This window comes from Mytilus trossulus, chromosome 11 (assembly GCF_036588685.1).
Source record: "Mytilus trossulus isolate FHL-02 chromosome 11, PNRI_Mtr1.1.1.hap1, whole genome shotgun sequence".
In the NCBI taxonomy this organism is placed as follows: Eukaryota; Metazoa; Mollusca; class Bivalvia; order Mytilida; family Mytilidae; genus Mytilus; species Mytilus trossulus.
This window is the reverse complement of record NC_086383.1, coordinates 53,367,753-53,391,899: the sequence shown is the minus strand read 5'-3', so window position 1 is coordinate 53,391,899 and position 24,147 is coordinate 53,367,753. Positions and strand designations below refer to the sequence as shown.

Genomic DNA, 24,147 nt, shown 5'->3' with positions numbered 1-24,147 from the left:
ATGATATCATCTACCTAGCAGACTGTATTTAGAACCACTGCTGGTATTGATATCATTTACCTAACAGACTGTGTTAAGTAGCACTACTGGTAATGGTATCATCTACCTAAGAGACAGTGTTAAGTTCCACAACTGGTAAGGGTATCATCTACTTAACATATAGTGTTTAGTTACACTGCTGGTAATGGTATCATCTACCTTACAGACTGTGTTTAGTAGAACTGCTGGTAATGGTATCATCTACCTAACATACAGTGTATAGTACCACTACTGGCTATGGTATCATCTACTTAACAGACAGTGTTTAGTACCACTACTAGTAAGAGTATTATTTACCTAACAGACAGTGTTAAGTACCACTGCTGGTAATGGTATCATATACCTAACATACAGTGTTTAGTACCACTGCTGGTAAGGGTATCATCTACCTAACTGACTGTGTTTAGTACCACTGCTGGTATTGATATCATTTACCTAACAGACTGTGTTTAGTAGCACTACTGGTAAGGATATCATCTACCTAAGAGACAGTGTTAAGTACCACTACTGGTAAGGGTATCATCTACTTAACATATAGTGTTTAGTAACACTGCTGGTAATGGTATCATCTACCTAACAGACTGTGCATAGTAGAACTGCTGGTAATGGTATCATCTACCTAACATACAGTGGTTAGTACCACTACTGGTAATGGAATCATCTACTTAACAGACAGTGTTTAGTACCACTACTAGTAAGAGTATTATCTACCTAACATATGGTGTTTAGTACCATTACTGGTTAGGGTATCATCTACCTAACAGACTGTGTTTAGTACCACTACTAGTAATGGTATCATTTACTTAACAGATAGTGTTAAGTAAAAATACTGGTAAGGGTATCATCTACCTAACAGATTGTGTTTAGTACCATTGCTTGAAATGGTTTTATCTACCTAACAGAGAGTGTTTAGTATCACTACTGGTATGCATGGGTATCATCTACCTAACACACTGAGTTAAGTAGCACTACTGTAAGGGTATCATCTACCTAACAGACTGTGTTTAGTAACACTGCTAGTAATTGTATCATCTACCTAACAGATTGTGTTTAGTACCATTGCTTGTAATGGTATCATCTACCTAAAAACCATTGTTTAGTACCACAATTTGTAAAGGTATCATCTACCTAACAGACATTGTTAAGTACCACTGCTGGTTAAGGTATCATCTACCTCACAGACAGTGTTTAGTACCACTGCTGGTAGTGGTATCATCTACCTTACACACTGTATTTAGTACCGCTGCTGGTAATGATATCAACTACCTAACAAACTGTGTTTAGTACCACTGCTGGTATTGATATCATCTACCTAACAGACATTGTTTAATAACACTACTGGTAAAGGTATCATCCACCTCACATACAGTGTTTAGTACCACTGCTGGTAGTGGTATCATCTACCTTACAGACTGTGTTTAGTACTACTGCTGGTAAAGGATTCATCTACCTAACAGACTTTGTTAAGTAACACTGCTGGTAACGGTATCATCTACCTAACAGACATTGTTTAGTTACACTGCAGGTAAAGGTATCATCTACCTCACAGACAGTGTTTAGTACCACTGCTGGTAGTGGTATCATCTACCTGACAGACTGTGTTTAGTAACACTGCTGGTAATGAAATCATCTACCTAGCAGACTGTGTTTAGTACCGCTGCTGGTATTGATATCATCTACATAACAGACTGTGTTTAGTAGCACTACTGGTAATAGTATCATCTACCTAACAGACGGTAATAAGTACCACTGCTGGTATTGATATCATCTTCATAACAGACTATATATAGTACCCCTGCTGGCAATGGTATCATCTACCTTACATATTGTTTTTAGTAACACTACTTGTAATGGTATCATCTACCTTACAGACAGTGTTTAGTACCACTGCTTGTAAAGGTATTATCTACCTAACAGACACGGTTTAGTACCAGTGCTGCTAAGGGTATCATCTACCTAACAGACCGTGTTTAGTACAACTGCTGGTAATGATATCATCTACCTAGCAGACTGTATTTAGAACCACTGCTGGTATTGATATCATTTACCTAACAGACTGTGTTTAGTAGCACTACTGGTAATGGTAACATCTACCTAAGAGACAGTGTTAAGTTCCATAACTGGTAAGGGTATCATCTACTTCACATATAGTGTTTAGTTACACTGCTGGAAATGGTATCATCTACCTTACAGACTGTGTTTAGTAGAACTGCTGGTAATGGTATCATCTACCTAACATACAGTGTATAGTACCACTACTGGCTATGGTATCATCTACTTAACAGACAGTGTTTAGTACCACTACTAGTAAGAGTATTATTTACCTAACAGACAGTGTTAAGTACCACTGCTGGTAATGGTATCATCTACCTAACATACAGTGTTTAGTACCACTACTGGTAAGGGTATCATCTACCTAACTGACTGTGTTTAGTACCACTGCTGGTATTGATATCATTTACCTAACAGACTGTGTTTAGTAGCACTACTGGTAAGGATATCATCTACCTAAGAGACAGTGTTAAGTACCACTACTGGTAAGGGTATCATCTACTTAACATATAGTGTTTAGTAACACTGCTGGTAATGGTATCATCTACCTAACAGACTGTGCATAGTAGAACTGCTGGTAATGGTATCATCTACCTAACATACAGTGGCGAGTACCACTACTGGTAATGGAATCATCTACTTAACAGACAGTGTTTAGTACCACTACTAGTAAGAGTATTATCTACCTAACATATGGTGTTTAGTACCATTACTGGTATGGGTATCATCTACCTAACAGACTGTGTTTAGTACCACTACTGGTAAGGGTATCATCTACCTAACAGACTGTGTTTAGTACCACTACTAGTAATGGTATTATCTACCTAACAGAGAGTGTTTAGTATCACTACTGGTATGGGTATCATCTACCTAACAGACTGTGTTTAGTACCACTACTGGTAAGGGTATCATCTACCTAACAGACAGTGTTTAGTACCACTGCTGGTGATGGTATCATCTACCTAACAGACTGTGTTTAGTACCACTACTGGTAAAGGTATCATCTACCTAACAGACAGTGTTTAGTGCCTCTACTGGTAATGGTATAATCTACCTAACAGATAGTGTTTAGTACCACTACTGGTAAAGGAATCATCTACCTAACAGACAGTGTTTAGTACCACTGCTGGTGATGGTATCATCTACCTAACAGACAGTATTTAGTACCACTGCTGGTAAAGGTATCATCTGCCTAACAGACAGTGTTTAGTACCACTACTGGTAAGGGTATTATATACCTAACAGACTGTGTTTAGTACCACTGCTGGTAAAGGTATCATCTGCCTAACAGACAGTGTTTAGTACCACTACTGGTAATGGTATCATCTACCTAACATACAGTGTTTAGTACCACTGCTGGTAAGGGTATCATCTACCTAACAGACTGTGTTTAGTACCACTGCTGGTAAGGGAATCATCTACCTAACAGACAGTGTTTAGTACCACTGCTGGTGATGGTATCATCTACCTAACAGACAGTGTTTAGTACCACTGCTGGTGATGGTATCATCTACCTAACAGACTGTGTTTAGTACCACTGCTGGTAAGGGCATCATCTACCTAACAGACAGTGTTTAGTACCACTGCTGGTAATGGGTGTCATCTACCTAACAGACTGTGTTTAGTACCACTGCTGGTAAAGGTATCATCTGCCTAACAGACAGTGTTTAGTACCACTGCTGGTGATGGTATCATCTACCTAACAGACTGTGTTTAGTACCACTACTGGTAATGGTATTAACTGCCTAACAGATAGTGTTAAGTACAACAATTTCATCTAGACTTTTTTTACTCTCTAAAATCAAGAAATTTCTAAAAATTGATCTAAGAAAATTATTTTATAATGGTTATATTCTCCCACTGATAGATTATTGTTGTATTATTTGGAGTGGTTGTGCTAAAAATGAGCTAGTTAGAATAATAACATTGCAGAAAAGGGCTGCAAGAATTATTTTAGATGCTGATCCACTTTCATCATCAGCTCCCTGTTTAAACAGCTTGGATGGATGACAGTAGAGAACAGAATCTCATACCACAAAGCAGTTTTTATGCAGAAATGCCTTAAAAATGAAGCCCCTGTATATCTCACTGAAAAATTCAATGAAATGCCATAAATAAACCAATATTGTTTGAGAAATGCCTCTTGCAAAAGTTCCAAAAGCCAAAACAGAGCTTTATAAGAAATCTTTTATATATTCAGGATCTATTATATGGAATAATTTACCAATATCCCTGAAAAAATCAACATCAAGTACAAGCTCATTCAAAAAAGATTTAAAAAATTACTGGTTGGAATATTAAGAAGCTGTGTGTTTTTTAAATGCATAATAATTTTCACACACTTACTCAAACTTGTTATAGTTGATGGTATTGCTATACATGTATATATATGTCATATATGAATTTGTAATTTTTACCTGTTTTAAAAATTGTATACTTCATGACAATTTTGTATTTCATTATTCATGTATGTGTGCCTGTTTGAATTGTTTGTTATATTTCATTGTATTTCATGAGTGCCTCAGGGAAGATTAGCTTTATAGCTAACTGTGTAACCCTCTTTAAATAAAAGAATTATTATTATTATATTATTATTATTATTACTACTGGTAAGGGTATCATCTACCTAACCGACAGTTTGTAGTACCCCAGCTGGTATTGGTATCATCTACCTAAAAGCCTGTGTTTAGTGCCACTTCTGGTAATGGTATCATCTACCTAACCGACAGTTTTTAGTACCCCAGATGGTAATTGTATCATCTACCTAAGAGCCTGTGTTTAGTACCCCAGCTGGTATTGGTATCATCTACCTAAAAGCCTGTGTTTAGCACCACTCTTGGTAAGGGTATCATCTACCTAACCGACAGTTTTTAGTACCCCAGATGGTAATTGTATCATCTACCTAAGAGCCTGTGTTTAGTGCCACTTCTGGTAATGGTATCATCTACCTAAGAGCCTGTGTTTAGTGCCACTTCTGGTAATGGTATCATCTACCTAAGAGCCTGTGTTTAGTGCCACTGCCAGTAATGGTATCATCTACCTAAGAGCCTGTGTTTAGTACCACTACTGGTAATGGTATCATCTACCTAACAGACAGTGTTTAGTTCCACTGCTGGTAAGGGTATCATCTACCTAACATACTGTGTTAAGTATCGCTGCTGGTAAGGCCACCATCTTCTTGACAATATGAGGTACCAATGTAGGTAAGGGTATTATATACTGTATAGTGGTTTTTTTTTCACGGGTGTAAAATATCTCAATTAAGGGAAAACAATGTATAGGAAACGGTTTTGGCGGATTCATAATTCTCATTTCAATATTTTGACTGAAATGGTTGCAGTTAAAAATGTCAATCAAACAATTGACTATTGTTATGATTTAATTTAATTTTTGTTTTTGTTTTATTCACTTTAATGACGCCTTATTTATTGATTATATCTTGATGCAGTAAATCAAAAGAATACCAGTATCTTCAATATTTGCCACAGGTGTACAAACTACAGTTGATTAGTTTCGAAATTAAGCGGACCTTTGATGTACTAACTAGGTTGTAAAATTATTTAGAAATTTGGCACTAATTAACATGATTAATAAAGATATAAAAGAACAGAGTTCCTATGTCCCCCACGTTGCACATACTTAACATTTTCAAGGGTCATATCTATGTTTAAAAAAGTCTATTGTCTACCCTTATAGAATTTGTCTGAGATATTGCTGATAGTAACCTATAGTATAAGTTAGATAAAAATCTGACAAGAATTGTACCCATAAGAGCACTAACGAAGCAATTTTCCATAAATTTAATATTTCCAAATGGCATAACTCTTTTAAAAAAAGTCAATCATTAATAAATATATTACTTGTCCAAGACATTGCTGATATTAACCTATAGTATAAGTTTTATAAAAATCTGTCAAGAATTGTTCCCATGAGAGCACTGACGAGGACATCTACCATAAATTTAATATTTCCAAGAGGCATACACTCTTTATAAAAAGTCGATTGTCCACAATCATATAACTTTTTTGAGATAGTGTTGATATGTATACCTATGGTATAAGTTTTATAAAAAAAATCTGGCAAGAAATATACCCGGGAGAGCACTTATGAGGCCATTTACCATGAATTTAATATTTCCAAGAGACATAACTCTTTTCAAAAAAGTTGATCGGACACCATTATAGAACTGGTCCGAGATACTACTGATATTAACCTAAAGTATAGGTTTTATTAAAATCTGGCAATAATGGTACCCGTAAGAGCGCTGACAAGGCCATTTTCAATAAATTTAAAATTTCCATGGAGCATACAACTCTTTTAAAAAAAGTCGATCAGACATAACTATATAACTTGTCTGAGATATTGCTGATATTAACTTATAGTTTAAATTTTATAACAAATCTGGCAGTATTGGTATCAGTAAGAGCCCTAACAAGGCCATTTTGAATAAATCTAATATTTCCAGGAGGCATAACTCTTTTCAAAAAAGTTGATCGAACACCATTATAGAACTTGTCCGAGATACTTCCGATATTAACTTATAGTATAGGTTTTATTAAAATCTGGCAATAATGGTATCCGTAAGAGTGCTGACAAGGCCATTTTCAAAAAATTAAAATTTCCATGGGGCATAACTCTTTTAAAAAAAGTCGATCGGACATCATTATATTGCTGATATAAACCTATTTTATAAGTTTTATAAAAATCTGTCAAGAATTGTACCTGTGAAAGTGCTAACAAGACCAAACGGATGGACAGACGCCTGGTATTTCCATGCTCCCCAAAACACGTTACGCAGGAGACAGAAATACCTGACAAGAGTACCTACCAATTAATTAGATATCACTGAGATGGGAGCAATCTCTGTAGGCCCCGCTGTGAATAATGTGTGGTAAAAAAACTTGCATCTTTACCATTCGACATGGGGTTGTCAACTGAAACCAAAGTTTTTGACCTTGACCTTTGACCTAGGAAATTGTACATACATTATGACACACCCTCTGGTGTTAGTTAATATACATTTCAAGTATATTAAACTTTGAAATCATACCGGTCCTCTAGATATAGAGCGGACACAATTTGTTACAGACGGACGGACAGACTGATCACTATAGGGCGTCTGTCATTCGGCGAGCCCTAATTTAATTGTTTGACACTAAAAATATAATCTATAGGGGTATACAGTTTAATTAGACTTCACAACCTCATTTTAAAAAATACAAGTGAGTACAATGCCCTTTTGCATTTATTTTTTTAAACTACCATATTTAGTTATTGACCTGCTGACTGGAAAAAAAATCGTTAAAAAAAACGCTTTAAACTATTTGAAATAACAAGCGTATGCATACATTGTTTGCTAATTTCATTTATACGCCAAAAATAAGCGAAAATAAACACCCTGGGAAAATAACCCGCTATATGGAACCCAACAGTGTTTAATTTTACTGCTGGTAAGTGTATCCTCTACCTAATAGACAGTGTTTAGTACCACTGCTGGTTATGGTATCATCTACCTTACAGACTGTGTTTTGTACCTGATTTGTTCTAAAGGTAAGCATATGTAATTCAAAAGTATGTGTACCTGTAAGTATTCCATCACTTCTTTATTCTGCCCATATTTATTTTCTGTTGCTAGATCGTATGGAGTCTTACCCTGAAATACAAATCTTTATATTGCCTTTATCTGATTATTACAAAGAAGACTTTTGTTACACATATCATACAATAAACAAGACCAGTAGCAGCAGAGTGGTGTGTTATTTTGTTTTTACAGGTGCTTACCATATTATTTTCTATTATAAAATATAACTCATGAAACAACTTTCTGAATATTTTTATAACTTTTTCTGTAGCCTTTAAGAAGGCTTTTAACTTTTTTTTAAAGCATATGAAATAATCTCAATCTGTAAGCATTTAGTCTTTGTATTTTTTTTACGCGTTTTTTTTTTAAATCTGTTAATGCATCCTTATGTCTAGATGGGGGTTGTAGGATTTGGGGGTCTTTTTAACTTTTTATTTTTATATTTTAGCACCCCATTTTTCTTTATTCTTTATATTTTTGCACTCCATTATTTTCTATTCTTCATCTTTTTGCCCAATTCTCCTTATTCTCGAAGCTTTTTTCTATCATTCATGATTTTCTACTCTGTATACCCTATCCATATCCTCCTATAACTATATATTGTTATTTTACAGATTTCATAGTTTTTAGTTTTATCACTGACATCGTATAAATAAGGAAATACATAAATTATAGCACAGTTGAGAGTTTTTTCTGCAACTATTCCAACTATATAGCTTTTAAAAACAAGAATTTGAAGAAATTTGCAGTCTTAAGGAGGCTGCGGTGTCTTCCTCCATATTGGATTTTGATAAAAACGGACAACAAACAGTTGAGATCTTTAATAAAATGTGCAAATTTCGAAAGTTGTATGTAATTTATGTGTAAGACTTTTCATGTTAATATAGAAAATAATGTGATTTATCATATTTACTGCTATATTTTACAAAAAAACAGATTTATTATTTTTTTTAAACTTTGCCATATAAGGGGAGATAACTTCGATATAAGGAGAGATAACTTAGATAAAGTAACTTTTACAATAGAATATTTTTTTAACTATTTAATTTTAAATATATTATGAACTTGTACGTCTGATGTATTAAATTTTTAACCTAGTACCTTTTGTTGGCTATTATTTATTTGTTTCTCTCTCCTATATTTTCTCCAATATTTTTGTATTGTAGTCCTGTCAAGTAATGTTGTCAGTTCAATGTTATAATTAACATCGCCATTAAAGTGGGAGGTTTGCCATGCCACAAAACCAAGTTCAACCCACCATTTTTATTATAAAATGCCCTGTAACAAGTCAGGGAAATTGCCATTGTTATATTATAGTTCGTTTCTGTGTGTGTTACATTTTAAGGTTGTGTTTCTGTTGTGTCATTGTTCTCCTCTTATATTTGATGCGTTTCCTCCAGTTTTAGTTTGTAACCCGGATTTGGTTTTTTCTCTTTCGATTTATGAATTTCAAACAGCGGTATACTACTGTTGCCTTTATTTAATGTATTGCTTAAGGATGTCTGCTTGTCATGTTTTGGAATTTTGTAAAATTTCGGAATCCTCTGGTTTAAACCATTTGAATGCCTTAAAATATTTGGTACATGAACCCCATTTTTCTTTTTATAAATCTTTTACGTGTATAATTATAAGTCATTTGTAAAAGTCTTATAAAATATTATTTATTTTTTAATAGTATTTGAGATCTTTAACTGGTCAATGATAAAGCTATGAAAAATCAAGAGAAAACATTTTCCCGCTAAAATTACAATGGCTAATATCTCGAAAACAAGCACATTGACCCCTAAAAAAAATTTCTGTTTGGATTCCTCAATTTATTCCCTATCAATACATACTAGTTTTATGAAAAGTTATTTATTTTGAAACTGAGCAGCGAACATCCTTAAGGGCATACAATACAGTTTTGATCCTGTATTTACAAGTTCGTGAAAATTTGCATATAGGCTATTTTTTACCTGATTAAATCAAATATGTAATAAAAAATATACCTTCATGTGCTACTTTTTGAGTAAAATGAGGTCGAAATTTTGTATATTTGCTCAAAATTCAGATTTGTGGCCGTAATTTCTTTTTTCGAAAGAAAGCCATAACTTTTTTGTTATAAAAGATAAACACAAATTTGTTTTTGTTAAATAATCGGTAATTTCTGTATTTTATAAGTATCCTAAAAACGTATGCATTTTTTATTCAGAAATAACTTATATTTATCAAATGTTCATGAATAGAGGAAAATACGTCATTTTTTGCTGCGTGTTTATCAAAATTAAAAAAAATCCTCTATTTACAGTTTTATAAAATTTAGGTCACATAATCTCCCTGCAAAATGAAACAAATTGCTGTTTTGAAAAATAGGGGTCCATGAACTCGTTTCCAAATGAAATCAGTTTGAATGATAAAAATCAGTCGAAAAATGCATCTTTTCCCGATATGTCACAGTTTGACGTCGCGAAAATAACATTTTACGTTAGCAATGTCATTACCTCCCCTGTAACTGTATCGTATGCCCTTAAGACTATTTTGATACGATCTAATAATTTTGTTATCATTGTCACGACAACAGATTGGTGTATGGGTCTTTTGACAGATTGTTTGTTTACAGTTTGTTTAATAACAACAAGTGTCATATTCAGGATATTGCCAGGTCTAATTTTGAATCAAAACAAATTATTATTTTTGATATCAAAAATTATTTTATCCATTTACTTTAATATAGGTTATTACTATTGCTTATTTTCCCTAAAACTGAGATATTCATATAATTTGGCTAACAAATTATGGAATTATGGATTAATAAAATTATCCCCTTTTAGTATAACTAATCACCCAAAATGTGTTAGTTGTCTATAAACACAGTCATTTTATTTTAGAAGATTTTGAAAAAAAAAATGATTTCTTTTATATGATTGTCTATGTGCATGTGTTTTATAATAACATTTAGCCATCTAAGTCTATAAATCACTTTCATATTTTTAGTTCAATTTTAAGGATCATATGACATTCTTTAACCTTGAGAAAAAAGTCCATTTGAGCAAAAATATCTTAAACATCATTTTCGTGATGCATTATTTACTAGTTGAATACTGAGCATATACTGTAAAATATTACCTGATGTGTTTTGACCAAGGGACTGATACTAGCTTGTTCTACGAGATATCTTGTGGTCTGTAGACGTCCCCACTTAGCAGCCAGATGTAAAGCGGTTTGTCCATCACTCTATAATAATACCAAATAACAAGTAAATATTATGGACAATATTTTCTCAATGTCAATAATATACAACATATCCTACAACTGATATAAAACTTGTCTGATAAACTGGATAATGTTGTGTAATAAATAGAAACAAAATGTATATCACATGAATCAGTGGTCAAAACTGAATAAAATGACCAGTCACACTTGTATTTCCTGATTAAGTACGAGGAGACAAGAAAAATGAGACCCCACTTTATGTAATTATTACAAACAATAGTTTTCCATTAAACCTGTCTTATCAACAACTTTATGTTGGTTAACAGTAATGTGATCAGACTTAGTAGATAACATACATTAAAACTGTCTAATTAACAACAGGATTTAGTGTAGATCCAGTAGTAGAATCATAAATTTTAAGAAAATATTTTTTTTAAGGAAAAATGAAAAAAAGTTGTATTTTCTGATTCAGAACAATACTATGAGTAAAATGAGACCCCACTTTATATAATTATTATAAACATTAGTTGTCCATTAAACCTGTCTAATTAACAACATGATTTTGTGTTGATTAAAAGTAATGTGATCAGATTTAGTAGATAACATACTGATGTGATATCTTTGTTACATCTGTTCTCCAGGAGAAGTTGACACACTTCCACATGTCCCCATATGGCAGCCAACATTAATGCTGTCCATCCAGTGCTATGCTGAATAAAACAACTGACATCAAAACTTGTCTGATAAACTGGACAATGTTGTGTAATAAATATAAACAGAAATGACCAGTCACATTAATTAAAACTGTCTAATTCACAACAGGATTTAGTGTAGATTCAGTTTAATCATAAATTTTAAGAAAATAATTTTTTTAAAGAAAAATGAAAAAAAGTTATATTTTCTGATTCAGAACAATACTATGAGTAAAATGAGATCCCACTTTATATAATTATAACAAACATTAGTTGTCCATTAAACCTGTATAAATTAACAACATTATTTTGAGTTGATTAAAAGTAATGTGATCAGATTTAGTAGATAACATACATTTGTGATATCTGTTTTACATTTGTTCTCCAGGAGAAGTTGACACACTTCCACATGTCCTTTACTGGCAGCCATCATTAATGCTGTCCATCCTCTATCCTGGAATAATACAACTGACATCAAAACTTGTCTGATAAACTGGTCAATGTTGTGTATTAAATATAAACAAAAATAAAACTGTCACATTAATCAAAACTGTCTTATTAACAACAGGATTTAGTGTAGATTCAGTTTAATCATAAATTATAAGAAAATATTTTTTTTAAAGAAAAATGAAAACAAGTTATATTTTCTGATTCAGAACAATACTATTAGTAAAATGAGACCCCACTTTATATAAGTATTACAAACATTAACTGTCCATTAATACTGTCTTATTAACAACATGATAAGTGTTGATTAAAAGTAATGTGATCAGATTTAGTAGATAACATACATCTGTGATATCTTTGTTACATCTGTTCTCCAGGAGAAGTTGACATACTTCCACATGTCCTACCCTGGCAGCCACCATTAATGCTGTCAATCCATCATCCTGGAATAACACAACTGACATCAAAACTTGTTTGATAAACTGGACAATGTTGTGTAATAAATATAAACAAAAATAAATAGTCACATTAATTAAAACTGTCTGATTAACAACAGGATTTAGTGTAGATTCAGTATGATCATTAATTCTAATAAAATCATTTTTTTTTTAGAAAATTGAAAAAAGTTATATTTTCTGATTCAGAACAATACTATGAGTTAAATGAGACCCCACTTTATATGATTATGACAAATATTTGTTGTCCATTAAACCTGTATAATTAACAACATGATTTTGTGTGTTAAAAGGATTAGGTGTAGATTCCATTTAATCATAAATTTTAATAAAATAAATCATTCAAAAAAGCATGAAAAAAGTTTTATTTCCTGAGTTACATTTGTAGTACAACAAAAAGAAAATGAGTCCCTCTTTAAATAAATATTATTATTATTATTATTATTATGCATACAAGTATTTGTTGTCCATTAAACATGTCTAATTAACAAGAAGATTTAGTGAAGATTCAGTATACTCATAAATTAAAAAAAAAAATCAAAGAAAAGTGAAAAAGAGTAGTATTTTCAGATTCAGAACAATCATATGAGTAAAATGGAATTTCTAACGACTATTTGTCCTTTTTACAAAATGTTTCTAAATTAGATCTTTATACATATCACTATCTGACCAAAGTTGTTAACACAACATCACGTGAAACATTAGTAAAAAAAATGGTTTCTTGTTAAAAAGCAAAATAAGAACTTTACCATCCAAAACTCAAACAAAAATACAAAATATTTTAAAATCAAACCCTGCATACATTTTTTTCCATTAAAACTGTCTAATTAAATTCTGAATTTTGATTTAATGTTGATTCAGTATAATGAGTAAGTATCAGTTTCCATACAGACCAATGGTATTTGAACAGTGCAGGTTTTTTAATTTTGTGTTTTGTTTTTAATACCAATGGCCGAGATAGACCAAGGGGGAATCGTACAAAAACAAATATTGTTTAACCCCTCCATATTTTATGCCTGTACCAAATCAGACAATCCAGACCATGTGTTGTTGGTTGTTGTATTTGTATGTCTATTTACTCTCATTAGTCAGGCCCAGACAATGTGTTGTTACTTGTTGTATTTGTTTGTGTATTTACTCTGAGTAGTCAGGTCCAGACCATGTGTTGTGTGTTGTTATATTTGTTTTGTCTATTTACTCTGAGTAGTCAGGTCCAGACCATGTGTTGTGTGTTGTTATACTTGCTAGTCTTTTTACTCTGAGTAGTCAGGTCAAGACCATTTGTTGTTAGTTGTTGTATTTGTTTGTCTATTTACTCCGAGTAGTCAGGTCAGGTCCAGACCATGTGTTGTGTGTTGTTATACCTGTTAGTCTATTTACTCTGAGTAGTCAGGTCCAGACCATGTGTTGTTAGTTGTTGTATTTGTTTGTCTATTTACTCTGAGTAGTCAGGTCCAAACCATGTGTTGTTAGTTGTTGTATTTGTTTGTCTATTTACTCTGAGTAGTCAAGTCCAGACCATGTGTTTAATGTTGTTATATTTGTTTTGTCTATTTACTCTGAGTAGTCAGGTCCAGACCATGTGTTGTTAGTTGTTGTATTTGTTTGTCTATTTACTCTGAGTAGTCAGGTCCAGACCATGTGTTGTTAGTTGTTATTTCTGTTTTGTCTATTTACTCTGAGAAGTCAGGTCCAGACCATGTGTTGTGTGTTGTTATATTTGTTTTGTCTATTTACTCTGAGTAGTCAGGTCCAGACCATGTGTTGTTAGTTGTTGTATTTGTTTGTCTATTTACTCTGAGTAGTCAGGTCAGGCCCAGACCATGTGTTGTGTGTTGTTATACCTGTTAGTCTATTTACTCTGAGTAGTCAGGTCCAGACCATGTGTTGTTTGTTGTTGTATTTGTTCTCTATTTACTCTGAGTAGTCAGGTCCAGACCATGTGTTGTTAGTTGTTGTATTTGTTTGTCTATTTACTCTGAGTAGTCAGGTCAGGTCCAGACCATGTGTTGTGTGTTGTTTTATTTGTTTTCTATTTACTCTGAGTAGTCAGGTCCAGACCATGTGTTGTTTGTTGTTATATTTGTTGTCTATTTACTCTGAGTAGTCAGGTGGAGAACATATGTTAGTATTAGTATGTCAGTGTTATGCTTTAAAAAATGATAGGTTTCAGTGCAGTAATCTGGTTACATGTATGTCTCAGTGTTGTGTCATGATGTGTCTCATTTTCTGTGTTGAACATCAGTGTTGTGTCCTGTTGTGTCTCATGTTCTGTGTTGAACACCAGTGTTGTGTCATGTGATTCCTGTTCTGTGTTGAACATCAATGGTGTGTCCTGATTTGTCTCATTTTCTGTGTTGAACATCGGTGTTGTGTCCTGTTGTGTCTCATGTTCTGTGTTGAACACCAGTGTTGTGTCATGTGATTCATGTTCCGTGTTGAACATCATTGTTGTGTCCTAATATGTGTCTTGTTCTGTGTTGAACATAAGTGTTGTGTCCTGTTGTCTCTCATGTTCTGTGTTGAACATCAATGTTCTGTCATATGAGTCATGTCCTGTGTTGAACACCAGTGTTGTGTCATGCTCCATGTTAAACATCAGTGTTGTGTCATGATATGTCACATGTTATCTTTAAATGCATGTTGTTTCATGATGTGTCTCCTATTTTGTATTGAAAACAAGTGTTGCATCATGATATGTCTCATGTTATGTGTTGAACATCAGTGTTGTGTCATGATATGTCTCATTTTCAGTGTTGAACATCAGTGTTGTGTCATGATGTGTCTAGTGTTATGTGTTAAACATCAGTGTTGTGTCATGATATGTCTCATTTTCTGTGTTGAACATCAGTGTTGTGTCATGATGTGTCTAGTGTTCTGTGTTGAACATCAGTGTTGTGTCATGATGTGTCTCATGTTCTGTGTTGAACATAACTGTAGTGTCACGATGTGTCTCATGTTCTGTGTTGAACACCATTGTTGTGTCATGATGTGTCTCATGTTCTGTGTTGAAGACCATGGTTGTGTCATGATGTGGCTCATTTGTTGTGATGAACAACAGTTATGTTATGATGTAGCTTGTGTTATATGTTGATCTTCAATGTTCTGTAATTATGTGGCTCTTGTTCTGTGATGAACACCAATGTTGTGTCATGATGTGTCTCATGTTCTGTGTTTGATAATTAATGTTGTGTCATGATGTGTCTCATGTTCTGTGATGAACACCAATGTTGTATCATGATGTGTCTCATGTTATGTGATGAACATCAGTGTTGTGTCAAGATGTGTCTCATGTATTGTGTTGAACTTCAGTGTTGTGTCATGATGCGACTCATGTTTGGGTTGAACATCGGTGTTGTGTCAAGATGTCATATTTTGTGTCAAACACCAGTGTTGTGTCAAGATGTGTCTCATGTATTGGGTTGAACACAAGTGTTGTGTCAAGATGTGACTCATGTTTTGTGTTGAACATTGAACATCAGTGTTGTGTCAAGATGTCATATTTTGTGTTGAACATCAGTGTTGTGTCAAGATGTGTCTCATGTATTGTGTTGAACATCAGTGTTGTGTCATGATGTGACTCACGTTTTGTGTTGAACATAACTGTAGTGTCCTGATGTGTTACATGGTTTGTGTTTTACACCAGTGTTGTGTCATGATGTGTCTCATGTTCTGTGTTGAAAATCAGTGTTAAGTCATAATGTATCATGTTTTGTGTTGAACACCAGTGTTGTCATGATAAGTTTACCTACTTGATATTCAATGTTAAAAATTTACCTACTTGATAGTCAATGTTACATGTTTACCTTTTGAGAATCAATGTTAGCTCCGTTCGCTAGGCAAAGCCTCAATTCTTCTACTCTTCCCTTTTCAGCAGCTTCAATAAGTTTCTGTAAGAAAGAAAAAGAGTTTACATTTAACAGAATGTAAAGAGTGTAGTAACTTAAATGTTTTTCACGCTAATGCCAGACAATGACTATTGGACACTTTAGAATGACTGATTTTTATTGGTTAACACAAGGGAGACTCTTTAGTATACAACAATGTGACAAACAATAGTTGGGGAAGGGAAGGGGGGGGGAAATTGAAAGTAGCGAAAAATATATTCTTTTGACAAAAGAGGTTGGAGAAAAAGAAATTTGACCCAGAGGAAACCCTGCTTACGATTACATTGTATACTGTTCCTAAGTTTTGAAAAAAAAAAGATTTTTTTTTAAACATTTCATCCTCACATAAAAAGCTAATCTGAGTGAAAATTGTGTTTCAATATTTTCAAAATAAACATGCAATTTATAACAACTTGGAAAGGAGCAGTGTAATATTTGTATTTTTGGTGATATAATTTTTTTGACAGATTTACTTTGAATGTCTCTGAGCTTACTCTGTTAAAGAAATAACAGTTTTGTTTTTGTAATATTTTAGCCCAAAAACATATTTTCAATCAAGAAAAAGAAATTAATAAATAGTGAGTATTCAATGATCAAGTAGCCTTTTTGTCTGTGGGGACATATTTGACACTTATGTGTTTTTACAGGTGTTAATCACTACTTCCAAGTTTTATGACAAACAATAGGTAAGCTTGGGTAATTAAAATGAATAGACCTCTTTTGAGAACGTTGCATTTCCGTCAAAAACTTTTTGTTTTAGTGAACATCATTCATGCGTTTAGGGGTCTTCGTCACTTCTTTCCCATGTTTAGCGAGCAGTTAAAAAATAAAATGCTGTATTGCACGAGTTATAATGGTTACAGTATTTTGTTCATAAAAAAGCTCTGTCCAAGTTTCTTAAAATTCCATGAAGGTTTGACAAAAAAAATGATGTTTAAAAAAAAATTTAACAACAAAAAATCTTACCTTATTCCAATTTTCCATATTTCCTAAAATAGAAAAATAAATGTATAAATCTGTTAAGTAATAATTGCCAGGCTAATAGTTTCTGCTAATTGAAAATTATCAACAACCACAACTCTGAAATGGTACATACTGAAATAAGTGATACTGAGTCTCGTCTGTGTTAAGTGCTCAATAACATACCTTTAACACTTCATAATGTATATACCATTTCAGTTGTTTTCAGATGCTTATACAACTGGATACCAAATATGAATGACCTACCACTTGTGGTTCACCATAAACTAGACCTAATCACGAACTTATACATTGTTGACCCCGTCGCCCCCACCGGAAACAGCATAACTATGTATAGCTTTTTGACTCCGTCAAGGCGAGACACAAATTAGCAGAGATTAATATTTATTTCTGCACTTATTGAGCAACATAAATATTAAAATTTATTTATTTATTGTGTATTTAAGAATATTTATAATGATTCTGTATTCCATACAAGATTCACCAGCAACGATTTGCATTTAAACAACTTCCCGATTTAACACTTCCTGTTGTTCTCAATCAAACACATTCAACAAACAATAAAGAATCAAACATCGTTGGCCAAATTATTTATTCTGCAATACTATTTTCATTATCCTGTAATCAACCAGGACTGGAGTTCAATTTGTCTCCGAAAAAGAAATAATTTTCAATGGAAGCATTTTACGGAGTTTCAAGTTGGGATTTTCCAGAAAGCCCCTGCGTATAACATGTATAAAGCATAAATGAAACTTTTTATCTCAAGTTTCAAGGGTAAAACGGGGGTTATTAAATGATCTTTCTATCGATTATAAATTTCAAAATAATCAGCAAAAATGAAAAAAAAAAGTAAAAATTTTACATTTTAGGGCAATTACTCCCGTAAGAAGTCTTCAAACATTTTTGATATGTATAGACAACAGGAAGGTCTTAAAATTAAGAACATGTCTGCTCTTGTCAGATTGTCACTTTTCATAGCATTTTTCAAGATAGAAAAAACTTGCATTTTACCCCATGTTTTATTTTTTAAGCCATGTCAACCATGTTTGTTTGCAGACAGGGCCATCGGACATATTTGTTTAAATATATATACGATAATAATGATTGTGGCCAGTAGTTTTAGAGGAGTAGATTATTAATCAAAGTTGCAAAAAATTGTAAAATTGGTCTTTAAATTAGCAATGACTCAGATATGGAGTCGCCTGACGATTTCAGCTATGTTTGTCTTATTTATAGATCTTGTCTGTCTGATAATTTTTCCATATCACAGTTTATCTTTATCTATTATACTTTGGAAAATAATAATAAAATTGAGAATGGAAATGGGGAATGTGTCAAAGAGACAACCCGACCAAATAAAAAAACAACAGCAGAAGTTCACCAACAGGTCTTCAATGTAGCGAGAAATTCCCGCACCCGGATGCGTCCTTCAGCTGGCCCCTAAAACAGGAATTCATAAAATATCAGTAAAATTTGACATTTAAGGGCAATAACTCCTATAAGAAGTCTTCTGGCAGTTTTGATGTAAATAAACAGTAGGTAGATCTCAACGTTTTAACTGCCTTGTCAGATTTTCTCTTTTAATACTAGTTTTCAAGATAAAAGACAAACTTGCAATTAACACCTATGTTATATTTATAGCCGTGTCAGCCATGCTTGTTGGCAGGCAGGATCATCTGACACATTATTAAAACTAAATACTCTAATGATGATTTTGGCCAAGTTTGGTTAAATTTGTCCCAATAGTTTCGGGATAGATTTTTGTAGAAATTTATAACGACATCAAATATGGACGACGAACGCCAAGTGATGAGCTAATGACATCTATGATACAATACATACTAATTTGATGAAAACGGAGGTCAGCTAAATTTATCAGTAAGAAAGTGCCATCATCTAAAGCACCTCTGAAAAATATTGATAAATCATATTTACTTGTTTTAGTCTGATATATGTAAAATATATGTATCACAAAGTGACTTAATAATACTGTATCGGTACTTTTTGTTTTCAGTAACTGTTGTGATATTTATGAATGTTTCTTTATCAACAATTATGAACAATAAAGGTATATTTTTTTAATTATTTCATTAACATAAATAAATCCTTATCCTTATGGCCAGCTTCATGAAAATCTAGACCTTGTCATTTGAATTTTTTTTTCATTGACTATATATTGACCTCTACACATCTCTGTTTTTACTTTGTTGGGTTGCGTTCTCATTGACATATACTGTTGAAAATATTGCGGGAGTTATGATGTTGTGTTTTACCTATTTTATATAGGGTTGATGTCAGTGTGGAATGTAGCCTTAGAACTCAATTTAGATGAAGTTAACAGTATGGTTCTGTTCTGCTTTCTATATTACGTTTATAGTTGATTAAGCTCCAACAAATACCTCACATTTTTTTTATACTTTACCCCAAGTTTACACATAAGTTCTACCAATCTTTTTTTGAAGGACAATAATTTTGCAATGATATCATCATGTTCTCTGATTTTTGTCTTGTTTTCTATAAAGTATTGGTTTTTGGAATTTTGAATGTTAAAACTATTTGTTAATTATCTCCCCTTTAAGAGTTTGAATATTTTACAGTTGAAACTAATTTCAGAAACAAATTTCAGTAGTAATTAAATGATCCTATATAATTCACATATGATTTACACTTACCTATAATAACAGCCATGACTTGACAGAGATCAAATTGACTGGACACTTAATTATCTATAACACCACATTGACTGGACAGGGATCAAATAAATACTGATGACAGATGCTTAAAATGAGAATATAAATGTTTCTATTTCAGGTCGAAATAAGAATATGTTAAAAAGATGCTTGTGTATTGTTTGATTCTATTTTGACCTCTTTTATTGATTGATTGCTGTCTCATTAATATGGACCTCTAAACCTTCACTATTTAGAGTTCTAGATAAGCTGCATATTTGCACGATTAAGCAATGAAAACAATTGAAAACTAATTCAACTGACAATTGCATGGTTCAAAAACCCAATTCACGCAAAGGAAAACCCAATTATATTTCAAAACTATGCGTTTGCAACCCTTTTTGTTGCTATTGTGAGTGTTATTTACCCTTATCGATAAATTGTTGTCACGTAAATCTATTTTTGTAATACTCATGATATTAGTTAAGCTACTTTCGTTCTAGAAATAGATAGATATTATCAGGAAGATGTGGTGTGAGTGCCAATGAGACAACTCTCCATCCAAATAACAATTTAAAAATTAAACCATTATAGGTTAAAGTACGGCCTTCAACACGGAGCCTTGGCTCACACCGAACAACAAGCTATAAACGGCCCCAAAATTACTAGTGTAAAACCATTCAAACGGGAAAACCAACGGTCTAATCTATATTATAAACAAAACGAGAAACGAGAAACACGAATATATTACATAAACAAACAACAACTACTGTACATCAGATTATGTTTACATCAAATTATATGTTTACATCAGAGTATGTTTACATCAAATATCTGATTTATGTCTTTGTTAGAAGAAATTATCAGTTACCCAAAGCTGTATCCCTGATTAACATAAGGAACCAGTTTATAAAATTTTCTTTAGCAGACATGAGTCTGAGGGGCAGGGAAAATCATTGCCAAGTAACAAAGTCATATATATCTTGTTGACTTATTTGACAACCAACTGCTGTGCAGAAGCAAGAAATTAAGCAAGTCACATTATTAATTCCTTAATGAAGAAGGCAACAACTCTGAATATATGTCACATTTTAGACGAAACCATCGACGGTGTCCTTTCTTCCTTCGATGAAAATAGTTCTAAATTTAGGCAAAGACAGTCAATGTCAGATAAGACATTCATTAGATATAAGAAGAAGTGGTATGAGTGCCAATGAGACAACTCTCAATCCAAGTCACAATTTGTAAAAGTAATCCATTATAGGTCAAAGTACGGCCTTCAACATGGAGCTTTGGCTCACACCGATCAGCAAGCTATAAATGGCCCAAAAAGGGATTCTGTAAAACCATTCAAACAGGCAAACCAACGGTCTTATCTATATATATAGAATAAAATCTATTTAAAAAACGAGAAACACTTATGAATCACAACAACAAACGACACATCCTGAACATCAGGTTCCTTACTTAGGACAGGTGCAAACAAGTGACGCGAGTTTAAACGATTTAATAGGCGCCAACCTTCAGCCTCACTTGAAACAAGTGTGTATTAAAACATCACAACATATAAAGACAAACTATAAAATATCAATTGAAATAGCTTAACTCAATCAATTGCCTGGAAAGGAAAGAACCCTGGTCCCAAAGCTAAATTAAATTGATTAAACGCGGGTCTAACATATATATATATTGCTCTGAATGTAAGTCTACCGCAAACCGCTGAGACAACAAAAAAGATGTGTTTGGGGCCACAAAGGGACCCTAAATATTCAGCCTTCAGCAGTGACAAGACAAAGTGAGAGTGCTGAACATATGAATATCATCTAAAACTGCTATAACCAATAACACATGTGTTATAGTAGTCTCAGATATCATCAATAACACATGTGTTATAGTAGTCTCAGATATCATCAATAACATTTACATATTGGCAAAGTTGCCTCTGATATCAAATGTGATGATAATGAAAGAGTCTGACTCACACTTTACTACATTATAAATCATAACAACATGTTGTTAAAAACTATATATATTTACCATACTTAGAAAAATAAAATGCTGACAAGCATTGTCAATTGGATTGTTATAATAAGTAGGGGAGTAATGGGGGTCAATAACGGTTATACCCCAACAAAATCCAGGGGTGATCATATGTGCTTCAGAAAGGTCATCAGTTACTGCCCCACTAGTATAAACACCAGTTTATATAAATTAACAGAAGATAAAAACTGGCTGAACAGTTGAAACAAACCAGAAACAAATTAAACAAGTGAAACTGCGAGCTACTGCTCACTGATGATACCCCCGCCGCAAGTGGATAATATTAATAGTGTAAAAAATATGCAAGTGTTCGGTAAACAGGAAGTTGTCGAGTGATGAATCTGAAAACGCATCACATGGTATAGCTGACTTATATAAATCCTGAAACCAAATTTCAGAAATCTTTGTATTGTAGTTTCTGAGAAAAATGCGACAAAAAAAATTCATGGGACGGACGGACTGACTGACGGACTGACGGAAGGACAGACAGAGGTAAAACAGTATACCCCCCTTTTTAAAGCGGGGGTATAATAAATGGGGACTGTGTCCATGGGACACAGATAATGCCCCCGCTTGCATACCATATAAACATGATAAACTTATACAGGGACAAAACTGAAGAACATGAAGAACATTAATCAAAGTGCTTGTAAGCACTGAAAGGTAAAGATTGTTTTAATATTTTCAGTGAACATAACATTTGATTAAACATTGGTTGTAGTTGAATGGTTGTAGTTGATTCAACTACAACTATGGACAAAGGAAGATTACTCCAATTTTAAAAATTAATTTTAACAATTACACCATTGATATTTTAAAACAGATATTAGATTCCTATTTTTCCATTTGTAAAGGTGCATAACTCTAAAATGGTTGAAGTGACACCACCAAAATTCTAACTTGATCTGTATTTTGTGGTCATAAGCATTGTGTATATTAAGTTTAATAACATTTGGTTGAGGCCTACTAAAATTAGAGAACAGAAACAAAAAAATCAGCATTTTTTTCATTTGTAAAGGAGCATAACTCTAGAATGGTAAAAGTGACACCACCAAAATTAAAAATTGATCTGTGTTTTGTGGTAATAAGCATTTTGTATAGGTTTCATAACATTTAATTGAAGCAAACTAAAGTTAGAGAACGGAAACCAACTTTGGAAAGTACGTACAGAAGGACAAGGGTTAAACTTATTGCCCCCTCCGCTAAGGCGGAAATAACAACAAAAATATTGCTTGTCAGTGTTTAAACCAAATAAAACAACTAACAATAGATGAACATCTTTGTTTGAGATGATTACGTTATGACATGTCTCAATTCAATGTTTAGATGAAAGAAACCAAATACATTCCAGAGCTTGGTGGTGAATTTTTTTTATGATATTTGCATGAGGGGTGAACTGGAATTATTAATGCAATGGAAAAACTATTTCACTCAATTACAACCAAATTGGTGGGTAAAAACCCAAAATTGGAGCTCTGGACTCATAAAGGATGCTTGTTTACTATATAAGTACAAAAAATTATAAAAAATGATGTTAGGGCAACAACTCTTTATAGGGTCAATTGACAATTGTGGTCATGTTTGACTCATTTTAAGATCTTTAATACTTTACTGAACATTTTTGCTGTTTATAGTTTATCTCTACCCATTATAATATTCAACAAGAGGCTGTCACAACGACAGCAAACCGGATTTATTAACATTTGTTTGTGTCCTGCCAATATCACAGGAACCATAACTGATGAACGGTGAAATTGAAAATGGTCAATATCAAATTTGACCTCCATTTTGTCATCAGTATCAACATATTAAAATTTGAAAAGCTTAGGTTGAATGGTTCTTGAGTAAATGCAACAACATGAATGGAAACGCCATTTTTCAATCTTTCAAGAACCATAACTCCTGTCAGACCGGTAAAAGTCAAAATCGACATTATTGAACTTGACCTCCATTTTGTCATCAGTAACAACATATTAAAATTTGAAAAGCTTTGGTTGAACAGTTCATGAGTAAATGCACGGACACGACTAGAAAAGCCATTTTTCAATCTTTCAAGAACCATAACTCCTGAATGGTTAAAGTCAAAATCTACATTATTGAACTTGACCTCCA

General features: G+C 33.0%; 1 protein-coding gene across 1 annotated transcript in view; it reads right to left on the bottom strand.

Annotated features, from left to right (window-relative positions):
* LOC134690160 (uncharacterized) overlaps positions 1-20,014 on the bottom strand; it is an 85,884-nt gene extending 65,870 nt beyond the window's left edge. Inside the window, exons 1-8 of the mRNA XM_063550136.1 lie at positions 19,999-20,014; positions 17,312-17,334; positions 16,265-16,348; positions 12,348-12,446; positions 11,960-12,010; positions 11,473-11,574; positions 10,778-10,885; positions 7,673-7,744 (exon numbers count right to left, since the gene is read on the bottom strand). Coding sequence (XP_063406206.1) covers positions 7,673-7,744; positions 10,778-10,885; positions 11,473-11,574; positions 11,960-12,010; positions 12,348-12,446; positions 16,265-16,348; positions 17,312-17,334; positions 19,999-20,014 — 555 coding nt within the window. The remainder of the gene's footprint in view (positions 1-7,672; positions 7,745-10,777; positions 10,886-11,472; positions 11,575-11,959; positions 12,011-12,347; positions 12,447-16,264; positions 16,349-17,311; positions 17,335-19,998) is intronic.
* Between the last annotated feature and the right edge of the window lie 4,133 nt (positions 20,015-24,147).